Source organism: Suricata suricatta, chromosome 9 (assembly GCF_006229205.1).
Source record: "Suricata suricatta isolate VVHF042 chromosome 9, meerkat_22Aug2017_6uvM2_HiC, whole genome shotgun sequence".
In the NCBI taxonomy this organism is placed as follows: domain Eukaryota; kingdom Metazoa; phylum Chordata; class Mammalia; order Carnivora; family Herpestidae; genus Suricata; species Suricata suricatta.
This window is the reverse complement of record NC_043708.1, coordinates 101621616-101638522: the sequence shown is the minus strand read 5'-3', so window position 1 is coordinate 101638522 and position 16907 is coordinate 101621616. Positions and strand designations below refer to the sequence as shown.

The 16907-nt window shown below is 38.6% G+C and overlaps 1 protein-coding gene across 3 annotated transcripts in view; it reads right to left on the bottom strand.

Annotated features, from left to right (window-relative positions):
• Positions 1 to 16907, bottom strand: part of SNX1 (sorting nexin 1) — a 39129-nt gene that overhangs the window by 18387 nt on the left and 3835 nt on the right. For all 3 annotated transcript variants that reach the window (XM_029951127.1, XM_029951125.1, XM_029951126.1), the window contains exons 2-4: positions 6520 to 6628; positions 639 to 766; positions 35 to 101 (exon numbers count right to left, since the gene is read on the bottom strand). In XM_029951127.1, coding sequence (XP_029806987.1) covers positions 35 to 101; positions 639 to 766; positions 6520 to 6628 — 304 coding nt within the window. The remainder of the gene's footprint in view (positions 1 to 34; positions 102 to 638; positions 767 to 6519; positions 6629 to 16907) is intronic.

Sequence of the window (16907 nt, the reverse complement as noted above, 5' to 3'; positions counted from 1 at the left end):
TCCTAACATCAGAAGGATGTTCAAGTACACTTACCTATCTTCTCAGGATCAGTTATACCAACTGTCAAATCAAATTGGTCTTCCTGTTCTTCTTCCTCTAGCTTTTAAAGAGAAGACAAACCATGAGAGTTAATACACAAAAAAAGCTATTAATTTTACCCTGCACTTACCTTGTTTCAATATAACATTAATTTATACCCTTCTATACATCGGTGTTAAGCTCTGTCCATTCCCAACAATCCCAATGAATCAACCTCCACAATTTTAAGGTGAAGCTTACGCAAAAGTCTTTGTTACATCTATTCACCTAAAACCTTACTTTGATCATAATGAATAATTACTAGATTTTGGAAGACTTGCCTCTGTGGGGCTAAAGAGGGAATGAGGAAAGACTATACTCTTGAATATGGGAGCTTCAGACATTACTTATCATTAGTGTTCATTGAAAGCCTCTGTGTTATCCTCTAGGTAATTCATACTTTGCCCAATAAAGAGTTCTTTATTGGATTTTGGCTATCTATTAACTATAAAAGTCTTCTTCATAAATATTTTCTCAAGTTTCATACTTAACTGAACTTTAGATGGCAACACAGTCCTAAAAATCCAAAAGAAACAAGACCAATAGCACAAATTCTCACCTCCTCATAGCTTGGCTGGGGCTTACAAGAATTTGTAGCTTCCTGTGGAGGAAGAGAAATCAGTGTTTTTGCCGGCACTTTCTTCTGATTATTTTGTGTACTGTCCAGGGAGAGCTCCACTGTTGCATCTAAAAATAGTTGATATTTTACAATGAATATCAATAATGGGTCTTTGATTTTCTGAACTTCAGATATATAGGCTAAGAGACAAAAAACAACAGCAACCACTCGAAATACTTACATGTTTTCAAACTAAGCAAGAGTCTTTTCGAGCAAGAGTCGAGAAATTTGACCCAGGTGAATAGAACAAGAGAAGAAAAGAAATTTTTACATGTATGAAAGGGGAGGATGGTAAGGGAAGTGCTCTTTTGGTACAAGCTTGGCAGAACAAACTCTCCCATTTCCAAATATAACTGCTTGGCTACACTCTCCTACCTAAAATTTAGGCAAGAATCTGCTATTAAGCAAAAGACTACGTAGTCAAAGTTAGTGTACCAATTTACTTTACTCTTAGGAATAGTCCCTTAAAACCTTATATAAACTCTATTTATTTCTGTTGTAATTGTTTGTAAAAGAAGAGTAAGTTCAGCTAGAGTTAGATGTATTGTCAGCAAAAAATGACATCAAAGGAAATCAGAAAAACCATTAAGCTAGAAAAAATATACCCAACATACAAACACAATAACACTTGGGAAAAGGCACTATTTGTCACACTTGAGAATTTCTATGTTGATTTAGCACAGTTTAAGAATTGCTTACAGGGGCGCCTGGGTGGCTCAGTCAGTTAAACGTCCGACTTTGGCTCAGGTCATGATCTCAAAGGTTCGTGGACTCAAGCCCCACATCAGGCTCTGTGCTGACAGCTCAGAGCCTGGAGCCTGCTTCAGATTCATTCTCTCTCTCTCTCTCTCTCTGTGCCCCTCCCCTGCTTGTACTCTCTCTCTCTCTCTCAAAAATAAATGTTAAGAAAATTGTTTACAATTACAGTTTTAGATCATCTTGCAAAGATTATGTTTAACACATGCTATCCAAGGGGGAAAAAAAGATGTAGTAATATCCTAAAATCTTTCTAATAAAAACAGTTAAAAAAAATAGTGCTTGAAGCTGCTTTTGCCTATCTGGGAAAATCTCGTTGAGCAGAACAACTCATTCCTTAAGTGTTCTAGAAAGGGGAATTGAAGAGAGCATTTGTACCATTTTTAGACATTAAATTTTTTTTTTACTAATAAAAAGAATGTACTTTCAACTTGGAGCAATGGAGCTAGAAGTTCAAAATCTAAAGAACTAAGATTTTTTTTTCCTTAATAAAGAAAAATATAAATATCTACTTGGGTTTGACCTGATCAATAGGCATTCAATTTTAGTCTTAGAAAATTCAAAGAGAGCTATTTCTTTTTCTTTTCTAGACATTCTTTTGGAGCTAAAATGAAACCAGAGATGGAGGTCTAAAAAGTATAGCTAAGTCCTAGATCAAGGTTCTAATCATTAAACGTGAATCATGTCTATAAACACGATGCCACACTGTTGGAATTTGGTGCCTACCAAAAAAAGAAGAAAGGCGGTTATGTAATCTGACCTTGGTGTGGGAGTACGAAACAAAATAAAGTACACATGATAAACATCTCAAGATAGTAGGGGTCTTTGGAGTAAGCAACCAACTGAAGTAGGTTGAAGATACATCATGTAGGCCCCAAGTAAATAAATAACAATGTGTTTGGAAATGAAAGAGGAAGGCACTTTGAGAGAGTGTGCACATGCAAGTTGAAGAGGGGCAGAGAGGCAGAGAGAGAGAATGTGAAGCAGGTTCTGCCCGATGGAGGGCTTGAACCCACCAACTGCATGATCATGACCTGCAGGAAGTCAGGTGCTTAACTGAATGAGCCACCATGCACCCTGGAGGTACCTATTTTAAACCTTTCAGGGGGCCCCTGAAGGGCTCAGTCAATTGGGCATCCGACTTTGGCTCAGGTCATGATCTCATGGTTCTTGAGTTCAAGCCCTGCGCTGACAGCTTGGAACCTGGACCCTGCTTCAGATTCTGTGTCTCTGTCTCTCTCTCTCTGCCCCTCGCCTGCTTGCACTCTGTCTCTGTCTCAAAGATAAATAAACATTAAAAATGTTTATTTTTTAAAAATAAAAAATAAACTTTTCACTTCTTAAGTGCTACTGAAAGCCTTTTTAAGAGTTGTGTATCTTATATTGACATTCATGTGACAAAGATGCCTAAACTTACATTAGAAAGTGTTTTTGTTTTTGTTTTTTCTTTCTTCCCAGGTAGCCTGGGTGGCTCAGTTGGCTGAGCGTCTGACTCTTGATTTCAGCTCAGGCCATGATCCCATGATGATGGAATTGGGGTCTCTGTTGGGCTCCTCACTGAGTATGGAGCCTGCTTGAGATCTCTCTCTCTCTCTTTCTCTCTCTCCCCCTCCCACCCTCCCTCCGTCCTTCTCCCCTGCTTATGCTTGCTCTCTCACTAAAATAAAAATTAAAAAATTTTTTAAAAAGGTGCTTTTTTTTCCTCTGAACTCTTGACAAGAGTAATGGAAAAGACTTTGAGCTCCATCATAGACACTAAGATTGTCACTGAACTAATCACATGGAAAATAAAATCAGAACATTTAAATCTCCACCATATCTAAGACATCTGAGAAGGTACTCAAGTCCTGAACTAATGTCTCATTATAGGTATTCCTTTCTGCAGATGTCTTATGTTCCTTTCTTAGTGGTGAGGCAGGTATTGGCTGCTTACGAAAGCAGTAGTGGACCGAAGTCTATCAGAATCTTCATTACTCATAAATATATCCGTGAAAGATTTCCTACATGTTCAGGTACATAAAATCCAGCCATGGGGGTAACACAGTCATACAAGGATTTCAAGTTCTTCTTATAAGGAAAGATAATATGAATGTTAAAGGCCCAGAGAGTAAAAAACCCTTTTTAACATGCCATATAACTAAAGATAATTCATTAGATAATTGCATTTCTGTTCCAGTAATTGATTCAAAACTACTACCAGAACAAACAGTGTACACTTTACGTTTCAGAGAGAGGGAATTGGAAAATCTTCTAAGAAGTCACTGAAGTCCTTCTAACTTCTCTTTCATGTCTTTAAAAAAATTTTTTTTTAATGTTTATGTATTTTGAGGGAGAGAGACAGAGTGTAAGCAGGGAAGAGGCAGAGGGAGAGGGAGACACAGAATCTGAAGCAGGCTCCAGGCTCCGAGCTGTCAGCACCGAGCCTGATGCAGGGCTCAAATTCACGAACTGTGAGATGATGAACTGAGCCAAAGTCTGACACTTAACCAAGTGAGCCACCCAGGTGCCCCACGTTCACGTCTTTTAAATTTCCTATCAGAGTTCTAATTAGAGGACCTTCCCAAGATGCTACCCTCTGCCCTTGCATATCTCCCTTTCCTCACCACTCTTCTCTGAGGAGCTCACTCCAGGGAAACAACTCCTATGTGGCCAGTTCCTCTCTCTCTCCCCAGGTAGAGTACTACAATTCAAGTCACCTCCTGGGCATTTCGAATTTAAAATATCTTAAAACCCAAACTCGCTTTTCCCTCAAAGTTAGTTTCTTCTTTCAGAATGTAGTTCTCAAAATGCTCATTTTCTTCTTAATCATTGGACTTGAAACCTTTAAAAAAAATTTTTTTTTAATGTTTTATTTATTTTTGAGAGAGAGAGACAGACAGACAGACAGCATGAGCAGGGAAGGGTCAGAGAGAGAGAGGGAGACATAGAATCTGAAGCAGGCTCCAGGCTCTGAGCTAGCGGTCAGCATGGAGCCCAACGCGGGGCTCGAAACCACGAATTGTGAGATCATGACATGAGCCGAAGCCTGACGCTCAACTGACTGAGCCACCTAGGCGCTCCTGGACTTGAAACCTTTGACACCATCTTCAATCCCCATTTTTGGATGTCCATTACATCCAATCACTAACACCAACACCAAATTTTGTTGATTGCTCTTTTGAAAAGTTTTCACCTTTCCCTTCCCACTTCTATCCTTTTTTTTCCAGTCATTACCATGCCATTCTTTTTCTTTTCTTCTTTTCTTTTCTTCTTTTTTTTTTTTTTTTTTTTTTGAGAGAGAGAGGGTGCAAGTGAGCAACAGGGGCAGAGATAGAGAGAATGACACAGGGCGCACCTGAAATGGGGCTTGAAATCACCTGATGTGGAACTCAAACTCAATAATCATGAGATCATGACCTACGCCCAAGTTAGACGCTAATGACTGAACCAGGCAGGTACCTGCCATTTCATTCTTAAACAAATTTGTAAGTACCTTCTGAATTATCTTGTTTTTCTCTACCGCAATCCATTTTACACAGTAATTCCACTAGATTAGTCTTCTTAAAACATTACTTTACCCAAATCACTTTATTTTTTTTTTAAGTTTATTTATTTATTTTGAGAGAAAGTGCATGTGCAAGCAGGGAGGGGCAGAGAGAGAAAATCCCAATCAAGTTCTGCACTGTCAGCACAGAGCCCAACATGGGGCTTGAACCCATGAACCGGGAGAAGAGGACCGGAGCTGAAATCAAGAGTCAAACGCTTAACCGACTGAGCCACCTAGGTGCCCCTGATATCACTTTCTTTACTCAAAATGGCCAGTGGCTCTTAACTGACAAGATGAAAATTCAAACTGCAATTATTCTTGATGTCTAAAACCCTTCTAAACTACATTTCAAGCCTTATCTTTCATGGCTTCTCTAAGAACTCCTTGCTCTGATCCAAGTTTATTGACTGGCTCTCAAGCCTGCCCAACCATTTGTACCATTTCTCCTTTTTCTCCTACATAAATCCTGCTTCTTCCAGGAAGTCTTCCAAGGTCACTCTAGACCAGCGTATCTCAGTGTGGGCACTACTGACATTTTGAGCTGGATAATTTTTTGTAAGGGTCTGTCTTGTGTGTTACAGGGTTTTTAGCAGCATTTACAGCCTCTATCCACCAGGTACCAATAGCACTCCCAAGTGTGACAACCAAAAATGGCTCTCACTATTGCCAAGTGTCTTCTGGGGGGCAAAATCACCCCGTGCTGAAAACAGGGAGGCCCTCTCAATAATTATTGGGCCCAAAATGTTAATAATGCCAAGATTAATAAACCCCACACCAGGGGCATCTGGGTGGTTCAGTCGGTTAGGTGTCCAACTTCAGCTCAGGTTCTCATGGTTTGTAAGTTCAAGCCTCGCATCGGGCTCTTTGATGACAGATACCTCAGAGCCTGGAGGCTGCTTCAGATTCTGTGTATCCCTCTCTCTCTCTCTCTCTCTCTCTCTCTGCCCCTCCCCAACTCACGCTCTGTCTCTCTCCATCTCTCAAAAATGAATGTTAAAAAAAAAAAAAACTAAAAAAAAAAGAAAGAAACCCCATACCATACTGTTTTTCAAACTACAGGTGTGGCTCATTGGTGAACTATGAAATCAATTCAATGGATTGCAAATACCATTAAAAAAAAAGGAGAGACAATAGAAAATTTCAGATTTAATTGTAAAGGCAAGTCACTTAATAAAGCTTTGTTTCAATTTTATATGTGTATATTTTGGATTATGACACAAAATGTAATTCTTACCAGGAGTCTTGGTCATAAAAGTCTAAAGCTACTACTTTAGTCTGATCTCAAACAAAGATCCAAGACTTAGTATTTCTAGCATTTTTCTTGTCACATTTATATTGTTTAGTAGCTTGTCTAACTGTATCTGTATGTTTATGTCTTACTCCCTAAGCCTGTTAGAATCCTGATGGCAGCAACTATATTCTACATGATTTGAAATCCTCCATAATCATATCCTTACCTGGAGTTATGTTTCCAGTATACATCTTGCTTAACTCAGCAACTTATAAGACTTCTAGTATAAGTTATGAGACCATACTTGCCTGCAAAGAGATCCTGTGGTTCTTGGTCTTGTTCCTCATGGATCCCATTTTCTTTGGAGCCATTGTTGATGGGAAGGGAAGCAACTCTCTTTGGAGACTGGGGCTTACTCTGAAAATGAAGCAATACTCTGAATAAAACAGTACCGTTAAAAACAAACCTAGAAAGCGACTTTTAATGCATCCCTCAGTCGCATCCACAGGTGTTTAGGGGACGACAGACTCACAATTCAGTCAGTTTAATAAGCAGCAAATCATCATTAGTGATGTAAGTGCTGCCCAAGTAATCAGAGCTAAAATAAACTTACACATTTCACGGTTAATTTCTAACACCATAACCTTGCTGAAATGCCCTACCCCAAAGCACATGATACTGACATGGGTAGGTGTACACAAGATAATTTTCAAAAGAACCTATCCAAATGCATTTCTCCTTCTCACTTGACGACCTTTATTCTTTCAAATGCTGATGGGGCACATTCTAGTGATCAGTACACCACACTGGAGTGCAGAATTAAAGCTCTGATCCTGGCTTCCGATGTGGGGTGTGGCCGTGGCTAAACTGTTCACAGAGAGCCAGTTGTGTAGATATTACTGACTCCCTGACAGGGAAAGGAAGGTATGACACTTTACATCTAATCTTGTTCATAAATACAACTTATCTGATAAAAAGATAATTTCATCCTTAAATTACACAAACAATTTTCAACCATACCCATGCCAGGCTAGCAGAGTAAAGACCAGTCACACTTAGCCTCCTGGGCACATGGTAAAAATACAGTCAGTTGATGGCCTTTATCAAAAGCTCCGAGATCACCCACAAACAAGGGTCGGGTGGGGCCCCAAACCGGTACCAGAGTGAACAAAGCTGGATTGTGCAGAACATGAACAGAATGCTGGGAATCTGGCTTCAAAAGCCATGGTGTGGTATTGCAGCATTTTGAAGTCAGACCCCAAGGCCAAATCAGTTAAAAGACCTGACTTAAGGAATCTTTTATGAAACATTTCCTTAACAAATCCGAGGGAGTTTGTTCCTCAGAAACTGGCCTTTTCTGACCCAACAGAACAAAGTAAAATGACCGATCTAATGGGTACTCTGAATTTGCCACACAAACAGCTCAGTCTCAATATTGGTTGGAGCCACCCTCAGGCAAAGAAACCGCTACCAATATGTAGACCATTTTAAACAGTGCTCCTACTAGAACTTTTCTATACTAATAAAAATTTAATGAATACTCAGTTGCATATGCTTAAATGTTATACCAACTCAGAGACCGTGATCCTATTTTCTAGGTGTTTAAAACAACAAAAAAATTACTGCGGAGACCAAGACAACAAATAATAGGGCAAAACCAAATCCAGGGTTCCCTTTTGCCTCAGGCATTGCCAACTACTTTCCTACATACACACATTTCCTTCCTATACATATTCCTATGCTCTTGTACAGTATGGGAATCTCACAAAAAGCCACCTGATTTCTTTTAATTCAAATCTCACAGATATCACAGATACTAGTCATTTCCAAATGGAGATCTAGGAGAGATTAAAGCTTGAGGCACATTAAGAATAAATACAGGGGCGCCTGGGTGGCTCAACTGATTGAGCATCAGGCTTCGGCTCAGGTCATGATCTCATAGTTCGTGAGTTCAAGCCCCACGTCAGGCTCTGTGCTGACAGCTAGCTCAGAGCCTGGAGCCTGTCTTCAGATTCTGTGTCTCCCTCTCTATCTGACCCTCCCCTGCTCACGCTGTCTCTCTCTCTCTCTCTCTCTCTCTCAAAAATAAATAAAACATTAAAAAAAATTTAAGGATATATATATATATATATATACACACACACGCTTATGTATGCATATATACACACATGTATATATATATATATATATTTCCAAATGTAACTTACTAGTTCATCAGGGAGACTAAGGCAACAGGAAAGGCACAGGTTAGAATTTACCATTTTTACCACAGACTACCAAAGACTAAGAACAGTTCATGGAGCAATGCTAGAACAGCAGCCTCCCTTTCTTTATAATAATCATGAAAGACAGATCCAGATGGATAAGACACTCCAAAGACAACTGGAGCATGGCTATCTGTCTCTCTCCCTCCCCCAGACCCTATTTTAAGCACAAACCATAAGTCACTTGACCAGAACTGTGATAAAAACAAAGACATGTGCTCCAAGTATGCTAGGTAACAACTACCTGTGAGAATAGAAAACTTCTTATATATACTCTGGAATTCCATCCCCCAAATCAAACTACTCCCGATTGAGTTCAAAGAAAGCTGAAGATAGACTGATTACTGTATTTGCTACCCTATTCTTTCCTCTGCAGTTCTTTTACAAAATTAATCTTCTATGTGTGTAAAGCTTTGTATTCTGTTCCCGACCCCGCCCCACTATCTGAGCATTTTTTCATGTCCTCAAGAGTTGTACAAAAATCACACTTTTAGTGATTTAACTCTCTATTGTATGGGTATCCACAACATAGTCATCTCCCTAAGAAGGGACACTTACAGTTTACAGGTTTACAAATAATGCTGTGATACTCATCCCTATATGTACCTCCACATCTGATTATTTCCTTGGGATATATTTTTTTAATGCTTCTTTTGGAGAGAGAGTAGGCGTGAGCAGGGGAGGTGCAGAGACAGGGAGACAGAGAATCTGAAGCAGTCTCCAGTCCCTGAGCTATTAGCACAGAGCCCGATGCAGAGCACAAAATCCACAAACTGCGAGACCTCATGACCTGAGTCAAAGTAGTAAGCTCAGCCAGCTAGGCCACCCAGGTGCCCCAAAAGTCTAATCTTTAATCAGTATTATTAAGGTATAATTTATATTAAAAATCTAATTTGGGGGTCATCTGGGTGGCTCAGTTGGTTAAGGGTCCAACTCTTGATTTCAGCTCAGATCATGATCTCACAGTTTGTGGGTTTGAGCCCTACAGCTAACAGCGCAGAGCCTGCTTGGGATTCTCTCTCTCTCTCTCTCTCTCTCTCTCACTCTCTCAAAATAAATAAATAAACTTAAAAAAATAAAAAGCTAATTCTGAATCAACAGTTAAAATTTCAGGAAGGACTCATTTGGGGGGAGGGGAGAGTTACTTGATTATGCTGAGTTGTAAGATGAATACTAAAAATAAGCTTTGCTTTATAATTCATATTTTAAAAACTTCTTGTCAGTAAACCACAAAACTATCCGTCTGTTTTTTTTAAATATTTTTAATCTTTATTTATTTTTCAGAGAGAGAGAGAGAGAGAGAGAGAGAGAGAGAGAGAGCGCGAGCAAGTTGGGGTGGATGAGAGAAAGAGGGAGACACAGAATCTAAAGCAGGCTCCAGGCTCTGAGCTGTCAGCACTGTCTGACACAGAGCTTGAACTACATACAAGTTCATGATCTGAGCTGAAGTTGGACCCTTAACCGACTGAGCCACCTAGGTACCCTTCCATATGTTTGAAGGGGGCTAAATTTCTAGGCAACAGATAAAACTATTTTCTGTGATGAAAACAGTATGGTTGTGATATAGTTAGTAAAGCAAGACAACAGCCCTGCCTACTTCCCTGTCCCCCCGCCCTTCTCCTTTTCTGAAATAAAGGAGTCATCCTTTCTTTAGTGACAGAAGCCTAGGCTAGGGTATCCAACACTTGCTACATCCTTTTGGCTGTTAATTCTAGCAGGTCGTTCCACTAATATGCCTGTTTAAAAGTTCAAGTACTTGTGTGTGTAATTACAAGGCACACAGACAACCTAATCTAACTCTCAGAGAGGCACTAGAAAGATCTGCAGTGACAGCATATGTGCTAAGAGCAAACAGGTATTCCTCACCAGTTACCATCCTCAAACCATGAGGCCAGGCCACTAACACAATGTTCTTAGCTCAGGGAAGGACAGACCTGGGTAACTGTGATTCTGGGTAACTTCCCTTTAGGTTAACCAGTTGTGATTCTTCCTTATATTGCTCAGCTGCTCTTTGCTCCAGGCAGAAGCCTTGGATTATGCAAGGAATCTCAAAAGGGTAGTACTTTTAAAACCCTCAAATGCATTTAGAGATTGAATCTAAATTAAAAGCTAAGGTAATCGTGATTCTGGGGAACTAGAGTTCTAATTTTCTGTCACAAAAAACAAATTTAGTAAGGCAAGACAGAGCTACAGAATTATGTGATCATACTAATGTAACAAGGCAAGGACAAATAGGAAAAAGCCATGCCCAGAAGTTATACCCACATAACAGGGCAATCACAAAGTCTTTAAAAATCACCCACAAAGACCTGGGTATGAAATACTGATCCATTTGCCACCTCTACTTCCATGGAAAAACAAGTTAAGCGGCACCGTGTATTCATTTTCTATCACTACTGCAACAGAAATTTAACAGCTTAAACAATGCAAATTTATTATCTTACAGTTGTGAAGAAGTTAATGTAGGTCTCACAGGGCTAAAATCAAGGTGTTACCATGGCTACACAGCCATGGTAACACCATGTTCCTTTGCGGAGGTTCTAGGGGTGAATCTGTTGCCTTGATCTTTCTAAAGTCTAAAAGCTACCCACATTTCTTTGCTGATGGCCTACTTCCTCTATCTTCAAAGCCAACAATGGTTGCATCTCTCTGTACCTCTCTTCTGTAGGTATTCTTTTTCCATAGTCACTTTCTAACTCTTTCATTTTTAAAGGATCTTCGTCATTACACTGGGCTCACTCAGACAACCAGGGCTAATTTCTCTACCTAAGGGTCAGGTGATTAGCAACCTTAATTCCATCTTCAACCTTAATCACTCTTTGCTCTCTATAACCTAATATTCACAGCTTCTGGAATTGGGATGTGGAGAGGCGGCAATTATTTTACCACATGCAGTGACTCCTCTCCCACACCACATTTCAAAAATGGCACAGATGCTATAAAAGCTTCTGTATTTGATAGAATGGAATTTAGTGTCCATTGGATTTGGGAATAGGGTGCATCTTACTTTACAAGCTGGTTAAATATTTAATTAACCCAAATGATTTCACAATATTACCCCCTGTACAGCTTTAAGGAGTTAAAGTAGGGGAATTCAGGAGGTATCTGTGAACTGAGATGGAGATAAAATTACAATTTCATTTTCACTAACCTCTAGCTGAAATTCAGCATTTTCTTCAATTACAAAGATACGCAACAAACCATAATAATAACAGCAATACTTGAGACTGTAACTAATAGAAATCAGGTAATTTTATTTGACATTATACTTGTTATAGTTCTCAAAGTATCATTTATGTTCATCTCTATTTAAAAGTAATTGTGATGGGGGCTCAGTTGGTTGAGTGTCCACCTTCGGCTCAGGTCATGATTTCACGGTTGATGAATTTGAGCCCCACATTGGGTTCTCTGCTGTCAGCACAGAGCCTTCTTGGGATCCTCTGTCCACCCTTTCTCCCTGCCCCTTCCCTGCTCTCTCTCAAAAATAAATGTTGAAAAAATTATGGCAGTTTTTATATCTATCCCTAGATCTTACTATGTAAAGCATTAAAAATCACGTTACTAATATAAAATTGTTTTAAGTTTTTGCTAACTGCATTTCTGTGTAATTGGTTTCCTTTGTCCTTTATACACTTAAAAACATTCTTAGAATGGATCCACAGACTTCATTGGACAGCTAATGGGTCCATGACACAAAAAAGGTAAAGAACCTCTGAGCTAGTCCCTCTAAGACTATGAAAATAGAAAAGGGGAAGCTGAAAGGGTGGGGAAAATGAGAGACCTCAAAGTGAAAGGGCATACCATGGTCTACCAAAATTTAGCTACACACAATCTACTGAATTTTCTGGTGTAATTTCCCTACTAAACTTTTTGGTTTTCGAACTAATATAACTTCAAAGGGCTCAGAAAAAGGCAGTAGGATCAGAGTTCTAATGAGTGCATTAACTTCTATTTTGAAAAACCAAACCCAGTTCAAAACTGCTCTGAAAGCAGAATGAAGCTCCAGCTGTCCATCTGACTAAGCAAGAGAATAAGCCAGAAAAAGTTAAGCAATAGACTTTTCCTGGAGATGAGATACTTATGGCTACTTGCTCTAGTAACTGTCCACTACTCATGATTTATTTATGCGAACAGTTACTCAAGAGTGTGGAAAAGCTTTGAGGACCAAGAGAGGGAAACTGGAGTGTTTTTTCCTCTTCCCCATCCCAACCACAAAAAAAAAAAATCAAATGGCTAGGTCATCAGAACTACCCTAACACCTGAATAAGCAAAGGAGCAGTAACTCTCTAAAGAAACCAGAAGTCTGACTGCAACCTCTAATGCTTCTCTCATAAGCCCGAAACTCAAATTTTAAATAAATTTTAAGTTATTAATCATCTTTAAAAGTCCTTTCTTGTCCCTCTATCTCCAAAAGTGCCTTGTAAATACTTTTGTTAGCTTTTCCTGCATAACCTTGGAAGGTTAGGTTAACTGCTAATACAATTCTATGATCAAGAAATGAATGACTCTATGTACTTCAAGAAAATCTAAACTTCTTAAAAGTAAAACTTGCTTACAATTTGAACTGAGCATTAAAATGAATCTTTGGGTATAACACAAGTTGCTGACTTTTTCAAGAACATAGGTATCAGACCTGTGTGAAAAATGTGGAGTTTCAACTACTGATCTTTTAATACCAAACATGACCACCTAATGTGATGTTACCTCCAAAAACAAGTGTTTGAGACAATATGCCTATAGAAAATACTACACACTAGAGGAACACATATCCATGACTAAATGTTATGACTATACCATTAGCTAAAGAAACTAGGCAACAAACAGTTGTTTAAAATAAATACTGTTACATAGATTAACTTTCATTAGGCTTGATTAAGAATAGAGAAAGGATGTTATCAAGAAATTTAATGAGGACATGTTACATCCTTGGGAACAGACATCATGCATTTTGCAGAACAGAATTAAAATATTAGCCAAATAAACTACCAATCTGCTTAGGGCTTTTAATAAAACTACCAAATTCTGTCCAGTTCTAAATAAGTTATCCTATAAGCACACACAAAGAAATAAACTGGTTTGGAGATTGTTAAACAGTGATGTTATGGAAAATAGTAGGAAGGTTTAAAAAAAATTTAAAAATAGTGGTGTCTGGGTGGCTCAGTCAGTTGAGAGTCCTACATTGGGCTCCATGCTGAACTGGAGCCTGCTTGGGATTTTCTCTCTCCCTCTGCCCCTCTCCCCCAGTTGCTCTCTAAAGTTAAAAAAAAAATTAAGGCTCTCAGCATGGATCCACCACGCCGGTAAAGTCTGTGAGCCCGAGTTTAGGCCCCGAGGAGCCTAAGCCCGTAATAAAGCCCTTTGCTTTTGCAAAAAAAAAAAAAAAAAAAAAAAAAAAAAAAATTAAAATAGAACTATGATATGATCCAGCAATCCCACTTTTGGGTATATATATATAAAAGAATTGAAAGCAGGGTCTTGAAAAGATATTTACATGCCCATGTTCTGGCATCACTATTCACAAGAGCCAAGAGACAGAAGCAACCCAAGTGTCCACTGAGGAATGAATGAACAAAATGTGGTATAAACATACATACAATAGAATATTATTCAGCTTTAAAAAGGAAATTCTGATGTATGCTAGAACATGGGTGAACCTTGAGGACATTATGCTAAGTGAAATTAGCCAGATACAAAAGAACAAATATTGCATGATTCCATTTACATGAGATTATCCAAAGTAGTCAAATTCATAGGAACAAAATACAGAATGGTAGTTGCTAGGGATTTGCAGGAGGGGAGAGAGGGGAATTTTTACTTAACAGGTATTGAGTTTCAGAACTGCAAAATGAAAAAGGTCTGGAGATCTGTTGCACAAAAATGCGAGTATAGTTAACACTATCGAAGAGTACAATTAAAAAGGTTATGATGGTAAATTTTGTTATATGTTTTACACACAATTAAAAAAAAACCCCAATTTATTCTCCCTTAGGATATATGTTATATTGATCATAGATGCAGGGTTGAATTATAAAAATAACATGTCCTTTCCTGTCTAAATGTTAATACACAATTTACAGTTACGTAATTCACTGTAGTATATACAACATGGTCAATTAGAAACCACAGACTATCCGTGACTTTTGAATACCGCTAAGAGTTATAATGTTCATTAGTCTTAAATACCAAACAGAATATGTAAATAAGTTTTGATTAATCAAAGACAAATTATGCAATATATGACTTTTCAAGCCTCCTCCTGTTTCTTCTTTATTCTATTTTATTCTTCCTAGCCAATCCTGCAATTACTAAGGTTTCAATGCAAGAATAAGAGTATTGGGAAAAAATTCTAACTGGTCTGATGGATCACTGGAAGCAGTAGTTACCACATTTGGCCACAATCTGAAGTGACTTTATCACTTATCTGTTTTCCTTCCTCCTCTTAGCATGAGAAAAGCCTCCACAGTTCTCTTCATTTACAGAGCAGATCTAATTGTAGTCCTGGCATATTGCTAAAAAGAGACGGGCATATAAGAACTCCTGGGAAGGTAAATAGAAAACTTGCTTCAATTCTATTATTCAGTTTTGGAAGAACGCAAGTAAGACCACTGAGGTCAAATGAGGCATAAAAATACATATGCCATTTAGTCTTTTTAACGTGATAATTAAAAAAAATTTTTAATGTTTATTTATTTTTGAGAGAGTACGAACAAGGGAGGGGCAGAGAGGGAGGGAGACACAGAATCTGAAACAGGCTCCAGGCTCTGAGTCGTCAGCACAGAACCCGATGCAGGGCTTGACCCAAGAACTGCGAGATCATGACCTGAGCTGAAGTTGGACACTTAACTAACTGAGCCACCCAGGCACCCCTTTAACATAATATTAAAATTTAGGAGGGCCAAAAAATTGCTCTCTCATTTGAGTAAGGGGGAAAATTAATCTTATCCCAGACCAAGAAAGTTTTAACTAAAAAGATACATATCTAGACTCAGTCCAATCAAACATTCAGATACTAGGGGCACGTGGGTGGCTCAGTCTGTTGAGCTTCTGACTTCGGCTCAGGTCATGATCTCACAGTTTGTGGGTTCGAGCCCTGCATTGGGCTCTGTGCTGATAACCGAGAGCCTGGAGTCTGCTTCAGATTCTGTGTCTCTCTTTCTTTGCCCCTCTTCTGCTCATGCTCTGCCTCTGTCTGTCTTTCAAAAATAAATAAACATAAAAAATTTTTTAACATTCAGATAGTGTATTTAGAATTTTAGATATTTTTATTTATAGGCCCAAAAAGTAAGAAGCAGAAAGAAGATCTTAGGTATTCTTTTTAAATTTATTTTATTAAAAATTTTTTAAATTTTATTTATTTTTGAGGGGAGGGGGCAGAGAGAGGGGAAGAGCGGCAGAAAGAGAGGGAGAATCCAAAGCAGCTGTCAGTGCCGAGCCCAACATGGGACTCAAACTCACGAACCTTAAGTTCAGGACTTGAGCTGAAGCCAGGAGTAGGACACTTAACTGACTGAGCCACCCAGTCACCTCAGGTCTTAGGTATTCTTAAGAATCATTTTAGGATATATCCCAGATGGTTTTCAAGCTTAAGATTGTGATTTCAGATTTGTTTTAATAATCCTTTTACCTCCAGTCTATTCCATTTGTAACTAGTTGTAGACTCCGAAATGCATATCATGGGCTGCTCTTTTGATTATAAATCATACGTTTATTACTGTATTGACAAATCTCTTGGGCTCTAAAACAGAGCAGATGGAATAATTAATAGCAACTGTTACATCACTGTCCAGGAAATTGCACGCATACCATAAATTATTTTAAATTTTATATGCTTCACCTTCCCAATTTTTAATACTCCTCCTTTGCCTCTAATACCCAACAAAACACACTATGAAGGTAAACTTAATAAAATGCTACTGAAGTCATTAAGTGCCTTCTTGATGATGTTTAGCCAATCAAACCAATCTTATTACTGGTTTGATTTTGATAAACTATATATGTAACGTTTCTAACCATTATTAGATTCTGTGGGTTTTTTGATTCTTAGAGTAATAACACTTTATAATATTCAACTGTTTCACAAGCGTTTCACAAGCATTCTAATTTAATCCTCACAATAATGGTGCCGTAAATACTATTACTCACACTTTACGGGTGAGGAAACCATACAAAGTAATTAAGTACTCTGCCCAAATAACAATACGGATGGATTTTTTAAAATGTTTATTTTATTTTTTAGAGAGTGACAGAGAGAGAAAAAAAAGAGAACCTGAGCAGGGGAGGAGCAGAGAGAGGGAGACAGAGGATCTTAAGGAGGTTCTACACTGACAGCAGAGAGCTCGATGAGGGGCTCGAATTCCCTAACAGTGATATTATGACCTGAGCTGAAGTTGGACACTTAACTAATTAAGCCACCCAGGTGCCCCTGGATGGAT